This window comes from Theropithecus gelada, chromosome 3 (genome assembly GCF_003255815.1).
Source record: "Theropithecus gelada isolate Dixy chromosome 3, Tgel_1.0, whole genome shotgun sequence".
Classification (NCBI taxonomy): Eukaryota; Metazoa; Chordata; class Mammalia; order Primates; family Cercopithecidae; genus Theropithecus; species Theropithecus gelada.
This window is the reverse complement of record NC_037670.1, coordinates 98,090,315-98,098,770: the sequence shown is the minus strand read 5'-3', so window position 1 is coordinate 98,098,770 and position 8,456 is coordinate 98,090,315. Positions and strand designations below refer to the sequence as shown.

The window sequence follows — 8,456 nt, the reverse complement described above, 5'->3', positions numbered from 1 at the left end:
AAAGAAAGAAAGAAAGAAAGAAAGAAAGAAAGAAAGAAAGAAAGAAAGAAAGAAAGAAAGAAAGAGAGAGAGAGAGAAAGAAAGAAAGAAAGGGAAAGAAAGAAAGAAAGAAAGGGAAAGAAGGGAGGGAGGGAGGGAGGGAGGAACGGAAAGAAGGAAGGAAGGAAGGAAGGAAGGAAGGAAGGAAGGAAGGAAGGAAGGAAGGAAGGAAGGAAGGAAGGAAGGAAAAGAGGAAGGGGAAGGAAAGGAGAGTGGCCCTCCAGAATTTAGCCAATAGTGAAATCATTCATATACCTACTGGATTAAGTTCAGTGACATCCCACTCAAGGTATTCTGCAACATGCATCATCTGACTGATGATATTTTCTAGCTCCTGGAAGAGAAAGAGAGATAAAAAATATGACTACAAGATCTTAGTGAGTTTTAAATCTTTCACTTGCAGGAATTGTTTCGTTCAATGTGTAACTTAAAAAGTTAAATGAGTTCCATGGGAATATATATATGTACATAATAATTTTTAAAGGTCTAATTAACTATATAAAGAAAAGAGAATCCTAAATATAAATTTATCTTGTACATTGTCTAGAAATGTTCACCAGGAGAGGGCACAACTGTACAAAAAATACATTTTCTTCTACTAAAAGAGAGTGTCTGAAGAAAGCAGGAGCAGATATATATTGTCACATGTGATTTTTAAGACACTGAATTCCCTGAACCTTTGGCTTGAAAACAGATGTGAAAGGGTGGAAAAATCATTTGAGGACAAGTGAGAAGTCTATTTTTATCTTGATACACTGAGAATGTATATTGACTGTTCTAGTCATGTATCGAATAATTTGCTTTTGATAGAAGAGTGTTTGGGGTCAAGGTTTGCAGGGCAAGTATATGTAGCATTTATTTTGTGAGAGAATGAAATTTTAGTTTGAATTTCCATATTATTCTGCTCAATTATCAACTCTTTGAAGAATTGCAAGTTAATACACACGACCTGGCTAAATTAATTAAAACATTTTCCTACCTATTTATCGAATGTTTTAATTTTTGTCTATCTACAGAAAAGATGAAACATGGCTTTGTGAAATGCTTGTAATTCTACGTGAAAACATGACATAATTTGAAAAGTGGTGTATGATTTAAAATGTAAGAAGTATTAAAGAATGAAGCTTGAAAGTACAGTAGTGAAAGATTAGTCTACTCAAATCTCTAATCTAATATATGTAGTCAATGTTCATGGAATAGAGAAGAAATATGATAAGACAGATTCTCTTTTAGGGAGCCGTGGTTCCAAGGAACTAATGAAAGCTGTATTCCCTCTCTCCAGAAAAAAAAATATAATTATGAATATGTTACTTAAGTAAGACAGGCTGCCCCAGAAGTAATACAAATATAAATGCATTTATTACAGATTAACAAATTTTAAAACATAAATCCCTTTGAATTATAGGTTAAAAGTGTGCATGTGTGTGCACACATGCATGACTAATCTCTCACCTACTCCATCTTTGCTTACATATGCATTAATGGTTTGGAAGTGTTAAAGTTTCTGGATATCTTTTAAGAACAGAAACTATTTTTTGTGGACTGTTATGTAGGCATGTGATATTAGGTATGCCAGCCCACCTAGGACTCAGTTTTCTCATTGGCAAAATAGCTACTCTAACTTTACCTCCTTCATAGTATTGCTGCAAAGATTAAACATGTTATTATACAAAATGCATTTATTTTGTTGTTTGCCATATTGCAAATGATCGACAAATCTTAACTATTATTATTAGAAATAGTGACAATTTTCAAATTATCATTTTCTTTCTGTTTTGCCCCCAGTAGGTAAACTGCCACACCTTAACGTTATCAAGACACATGATGTCAGAAGGTACAATTTAAACCTGACAGTGAAGGAAAAATATTGGAGCAGTAGGTATTGTGGAGAAAACCCTAGAAATGAAATCCAGACCTTTAATTACAAAAAGTAGAGACTTGTTTAACCAAAACTAAATATATTTATCTCCAACTCATTGTTTAATATTGGGACTATAGTTCTAAATATTGCTAGTAATCTGCTGTATATGCTAACAAAAAAATGGCCAGAGACCAAAAAAAAGGACTATTTGACTAAATTTTCAAATCAACTGCCAACCCGTGGCTGAAGCCTAGTAAAGAATCATCATTTTAACTTAATTTAAAAAGAAACATTAAATAAAACAACTCTCCATTAAAATATAATTTCCATTAGTGTAGTCACAAGTGCTATAATAACATATTAAAGTATCTAAAAGAAATTAAAAGTTTTAGTCATGAAATGGCACCATAAAATGAGCAAATTTATTATGTAGCTTGGTATTTCCACTGGGAAACTGAAGGCCATTGGGCACTAAAAAATAATAGCATTTGAAAAAAAAATTTTTTTTTTTTTTTTTTTTGAGATGAACTCTTGCTGTTTTGACCAGGCTGGAGTGCAATGGCACGATCTCGGCTCACTGCAACCTCCGCCTCCCAAGTTCAAGTGATTCTCCTGCCTCAGCCTCCCTAGTAGCTGGGATTACAGGTGCCCACTACCACGCCTGGCCAATTGTTGGATTTTTAGTAGAGATGGGGTTTCACCATGTTGGCCAGGCTGGTCTCAAACTCCTGACCTCAGGTGATCCGCCCGCCTTGGCATCCCAAAATGCTGGGATTACAGGCATGAGCCACCATGCCTGGTCAGTATTTGAAAAATTACTGAGACTTAAACATAATAAATCCCACAGTAACAGCATCAATCAGAGTGATGGTCATTTCCTAGAGTAGGAGTTATATATTTTAATCTCTCTCTGGAGAAGCTAATATACCATTATCCTACTCAAAGTTACATAAATAGGCTTCCAACCTCATTGCTTTGCTTTTAAAAGTCTATTTTAGCTGCCATAGGGAGGTCTATCAGATGATGAGAAAACCTCACTCATTTTCAGAGATCATGTCTATTTCAGTCATTATTAAATATATCAAAACATTTGTTTTTTACTAATATTAAATATATTAAAAATGGTGCACTTCAAAATTTTCATAATATGACACTTATTCTATTAATATTTGTATATTTCCTTGATAGAACAAGAAATAATATAATATGCAAAATATGTTACCAAACATAAAGTAGATTATTGGACAGAACCTGAGATGGACTTTCATGCATGGTACTGATCTGTGCACTAGGACGAAAAAACTACTTTCTATTTCTCTGAAAGCTAGGAATGATTTCCATATATTAAAAATAAACGTTTAATTTTTCCTTTCAGTTAAGCATGTAAAGATGGTATTTTCTTATTTTTTATGACTGTAAGAATGTAAATTGAATATTAAATTGGATGAGATATTTAAAAAGCAAAGTTTGTGAAAGCAATCTGTAAATATATTTGTCTATTTCAGCAGCATATAGGACTAAAGATACCATGTAAAACTGGGAAAATAATGAGATAATTAAATTGACTTTACAAATTCTTAAAATTCTACTTACAGTCGCAAGTTTCCTTAATGCCAAATGTTATGAATAGTTTTTCCTTCATTCTAGATCAATGGTTTCAACTTAATCTTATGTTTTGTTCAGACAAGGCTGAGGCCTTTCTTTTTTTACCTAACTTCAGTGCAGGAAAAAAAAACTTAAAAAGTCATGTAGTGGTAGCAAAACTATTCAGTAGAACAACTGTAATCCCAGCAGTTTCCTCAGATCACTCTCTTTCAAAACGTCAAAAGATAAAAATGCCATATGAGTGGATGTAAATTACATTAAGTGTGACTTCTGTGGTAATAACTATACATTTATTCATTGCATTTTTCAGAAGAAACTCTTTGAAGTTTTCACAGAAAATTTGAAGCAAAAAATTACCGAGCTGTCCAGGAAGCCATTCCCATCCGTGTCATAAAGGCGAAACATAACTAGAATAAAAGAGGTGTTGAAAACAAGATTATAGGCAAATAAGATCAATGTTAGTTTAAAGTATATTCATTAACATTTAGTTTGTGTTGAAAACAAATACTAAATTTCTACCCTGCTCCAAACAATTAATTTGTGGGATTATTTCTCAAACTTAATTGAAAATGAATTAATTAGTTAATAGAAATACTGGATAGCACATATAAAGTCTATTAAATTTTGTTTGTTTCTAGAAGACACTATAAAGTACTATTATTTGTTTAAACTCTTTATTACAAGATCATTAAATGTCAACTCAAAAATAAAAGGGAAGAAGTTGAAATATTCAAAGCCTGGATATTAAAGAGCAGAGTGCATAAGGAAAAACAACTAATGTGAAATTTTCAAAATCAAGTATAATTTGAAATCAACCATTCACTATTACAAGAGCTTGGTCAAAAACTATTTTCTTTAACTGTGAAATGAGAATAATCATTCTACCATAACACACATTTACCGTGAAAGTTAAGGGAGGCTATAGATATAAAAGTGAACTGAAGGCCATAGATCATGATACAAATAGATGCCATTGTTAGGATTGATCCCCAAGCAGTATGAGCGAAGGAGGAGGAGTGCAAAATAACGGATTCTTTCTGATGGAAGAAGCCAGCACAGAAAAATTGCATTATGATCCTGGCTTTCATAGTTTATTTGTTTAAACCTGAGGTGGAGCTTCAGAGGGTAACTGATCTTTGAACTAATCAAGTAAGGAAAAGGAGAACATTGGCTCTCTGTTAGGGGATTCAGGAAAGCAGATGACAGAGGTCCCTGATGGGCCTGAGGATTCCCTTGTATAATTCACACATCCCCAGGAGGCTGTGGAAGAGGCCACAGGTGCCATTTTGAGATAAACAGAGAAGAAAGACACAGCTGTAAAAACAGAAGAATGGAAGTAAGGGTTTGTCTTGGGTTTGTATAATTTCCTGAATGATCTTGATTCTGAGGTCTATAATATTAATAAAGACATTGATAACTAAGAGACATAATTATATAATGACCTTGATAGTCTATCTGTAGGTGATTATTTTTGTATTTAATGGTTACTGCATTTTACCAATTCTAACATATGATTATTAATAAGATACATAATTGGTCTATATATTGCTAAAAAGAAAAAAAAGTTAGCCATATAACTATGATATTCTATTTATTGTAAGATGCAAACAAATGTTAAAGATGTTAAAGTGTAAGAAAACAAATGTCTGTCTATTGATTTAAGGGTGATAATACTAAGTCAGCTAAAAGACATATATATCTGTATTTGTAAATCATGGTAATGATTCCCTCTCATATAGTCAATAAATAAAATGAAATGCATCACGCCTGTAATCCCAGCACTTTGGGAGGCCGAGGCGGGTGGATCACAAGGTCAGGAGATTGAGACCATCCTGGCTAACATGGTGAAACCCCGTCTCTACTAAAAATACAAAAAATTAGCCGGGCGTGGTGGTGGGCGCTTGTAGTTCCAGCGGTTCGGGAGGCTGAGGCAGGAGAATGGCGTGAACCCAGGAGACGGAGCTTGCAGTGAGCCGACATCGCACCACTGCACTCCAGCCTGGGCGACAGAGCGAGACTCTGTCTCAAAAAATAAAATAAAATAAAATAAAATAAAATAAAATAAAATAAAATAAAATAAAATAAAATAAAATAAAATAAAATAAATAAATAAATAAATAAATAAAATGCAGAAGGAAACAGCAACATACAACATTATGCATACCGAGCATTTCAAGAGATTGTAGTGCAGCAGCAAATAGTAAAAAATATCTTTGTAAGTGGTAAGATTTGACCGACTACTCAGAGGAAGGATTAACAGGAATAAGCAAATACCTAGAAAAGCCTAAATATATTTTAGATTGAGGGACATTTATGACTCTGTTAACCCTTACTGTAGTAAATGACTGCAAAATGACCATTTCACGTTGCTCAAATTTGTGGAAACCCTGTTCCTATTTGTTGACCTTACTGGGAACATGAACTCAAAGAAACACATGGGAACGATGTATAGATATTGAGCATTCATTAATGACAGTGTTCGAAACTTCTTCCTATTTTCTGGAAATCACACTTTATGAGGACCATTAGAAAATGAAAACTCTGGATACCTTTTCTTTACTAGCCTGACTTGAAGCTAGACTGTGCACATGACCCAAGCTCCACCATACAGAAGCACAGTCCTAGGTTTTCAATCAGATGCTAGTGACCTAAGCAAAAGAAGCCTGTACAGAATCCATTCTGGTGATGGGAGGGGCAGTGGTTTCAGAGAGAACATCCAGGGTTCTGGATGAGTCGGGTGTTTGGAAGAAACCATCCCAGCCCCATTTTATACTTCATTTGGTCATCGTTCCTGAAGGGGCAGCCTCTAGAATTTGTTCTGTACCTCTCCCAATGATTCTGTGTGCTCCTAAATATTGCTTAAAAATAATAACATGCTTTATTAAAAACAACCAGTTAAAACAAACCTGATTCTATGTCTTTCCCAAAGGTAGTGTGTACTTAACATTGGTTTTAAGAAGGAATTTACTATTGAAATATTACACTTACAGATAAATGTATTATTTAATATATTATTAAAGTGTACACACCAATGTAACTATTACCTCTAAATCAAGAAATCAAATTCTTACTAACAAATCAGAACTCCTTTCATCCTCCTCCATCATTATTTCTTCTTCTCTCCCAAAGACACCCATTATCTTGACTTCTATATCCCTTCTTTTGAATTGAATTGAATATGACATTTAGAAAACATTTGCCAATCTTTTCTTTCTTCTATTACAAAACAAAACAAAACAAAAAACTAACCAAAATAACACTGCTGGATTTCTAATGTGATTGTACTGAATCTATCGATCTATTTGGGGGAGAATCTTTAAAATGCTGAGTCTTGAAATCTGCAACCGTGTTATAGTCCTCTTTAATTAGAGCTTTAATTTCTCTCAATAATGTTTCATACTGTTCAGTATAGATACCTTTTAAATAGTTTTTAAAGATGTATTCCCAGGTATATACTAATTTTGATTTGATAAATGGTAAAATTTCTTAAATTTTATTTACTTATTATTAGTTGGTGTCATACAGAAATACAAGTGATTTTTATTTCTACCTTGTAGGCACAGATCTTGCTAAACACACTTATTAATTCAAGCATTTGATCTATCTGTAGATTACTGGGTAGTCTGTAACAAACAATGAATTTCAATTTCCTCTTTCCCATCCTCTTAAACTCCATGTATTTTTCTTGCCTTATTGCCATGGGCAATGATCTCCGACACAAATTTGAATTATACTTAAGATTAGTGGCCATTCTTGTCTTGTTCCCAGTATCAATGAGAGAAACTTCAATATTTCACTTTTAAAGTTTGATGGGAGTTTCCTATATATACACATTATTTGATTAATTGAGTTCTTTACTTTCTGTTACTTAAGAATTTTTGCTATTACAGTTGTTTTGTTTTCAACCATGAATAGAATACATATGGAATGTGATAAAATGCTTTCATGATTTTCTTCTTTATTCTCTTAATGTGGCAAAATACATTGTTTCACTTCCTAACGTTAGGCCAAATTTAAATGCCTGTAATAATCCCAACTTGAACCTGGACATGTTATTCTAGTCACTTTACATATATAACTGTACTTGATTGCTAATATCTGGCTTCCATTCTGCTCGTTATCTGGAAAAATATATGAGTGACTTGTACTTTAATTTCTTAAATTCAATGGAAAAAGCCATGCTTCTTTCTCCTGAAAATTTGCCCTAAAAATCCAAGTTGCCTTAATACTTCCCTGAAACTTTTAAACAGGTTTTAAAACTATACATTTGTTCCAGTTTTCCAGTTGATTCCAGTAGGAAAGTTGATCCAAAAATCCCTATTTCATTAGTGCCTGAAGAATCTAATATTTTAAATCATTTATTCCTAAACACATTAACAAGAGTTAATGCTGTCTATAAATTCTGTCTAATTCATCAAGGAAGAAAGTTTGAAGAGTTTTAAGCTCTAGTTAATATAATAACAATAATAAAAATATCATACATATATTGAGTACCAAGTACTGTGTATTCTAAATATTACCAAGTCAAGGTCAAGGATAAAACTTTTCTTTCATCCAGGAGAAGAAAGAGAAATTCTAAGACTTTAATTTTCAGTGATAAGTCTACTTTTCTAATTTAAAATTATAGCTAGGTAATGCAAAACACGAAGTATTGAACACACATATTTACCTTGGTTTTCTATTGAATTGCCACTATAGTGACAGTAAGAGATAAAATCGGAATAAATCTATAAGCAGAAAGAAAATATGAGAGCAGAAAACACTAACACATTTTTCAGGAGCTGGAGAAAATATGTACACATATATGTTGACTTAGACTTCTTAGAAATATAAATTAAGCTGGTAGAGGTGACAAAGCATAGATTTGCTTAGAAAGGTGGTGAGTTGGAAAATTAACAGATAATCTTCACAGGATTATCTGGGGTGTATGTAAGCTCTCTCCCCCAACAGA

General features: G+C 33.1%; 1 protein-coding gene across 18 annotated transcripts in view; it reads right to left on the bottom strand.

Annotated features, from left to right (window-relative positions):
- DGKB (diacylglycerol kinase beta) overlaps nucleotides 1-8,456 on the bottom strand; it is an 837,327-nt gene that overhangs the window by 546,286 nt on the left and 282,585 nt on the right. For all 18 annotated transcript variants that reach the window (XM_025380374.1, XM_025380383.1, XM_025380380.1 and 15 more), the window contains 2 exons: nucleotides 3,863-3,912; nucleotides 299-373 (listed from right to left, as the gene is read on the bottom strand). In XM_025380374.1, coding sequence (XP_025236159.1) covers nucleotides 299-373; nucleotides 3,863-3,912 — 125 coding nt within the window. The remainder of the gene's footprint in view (nucleotides 1-298; nucleotides 374-3,862; nucleotides 3,913-8,456) is intronic.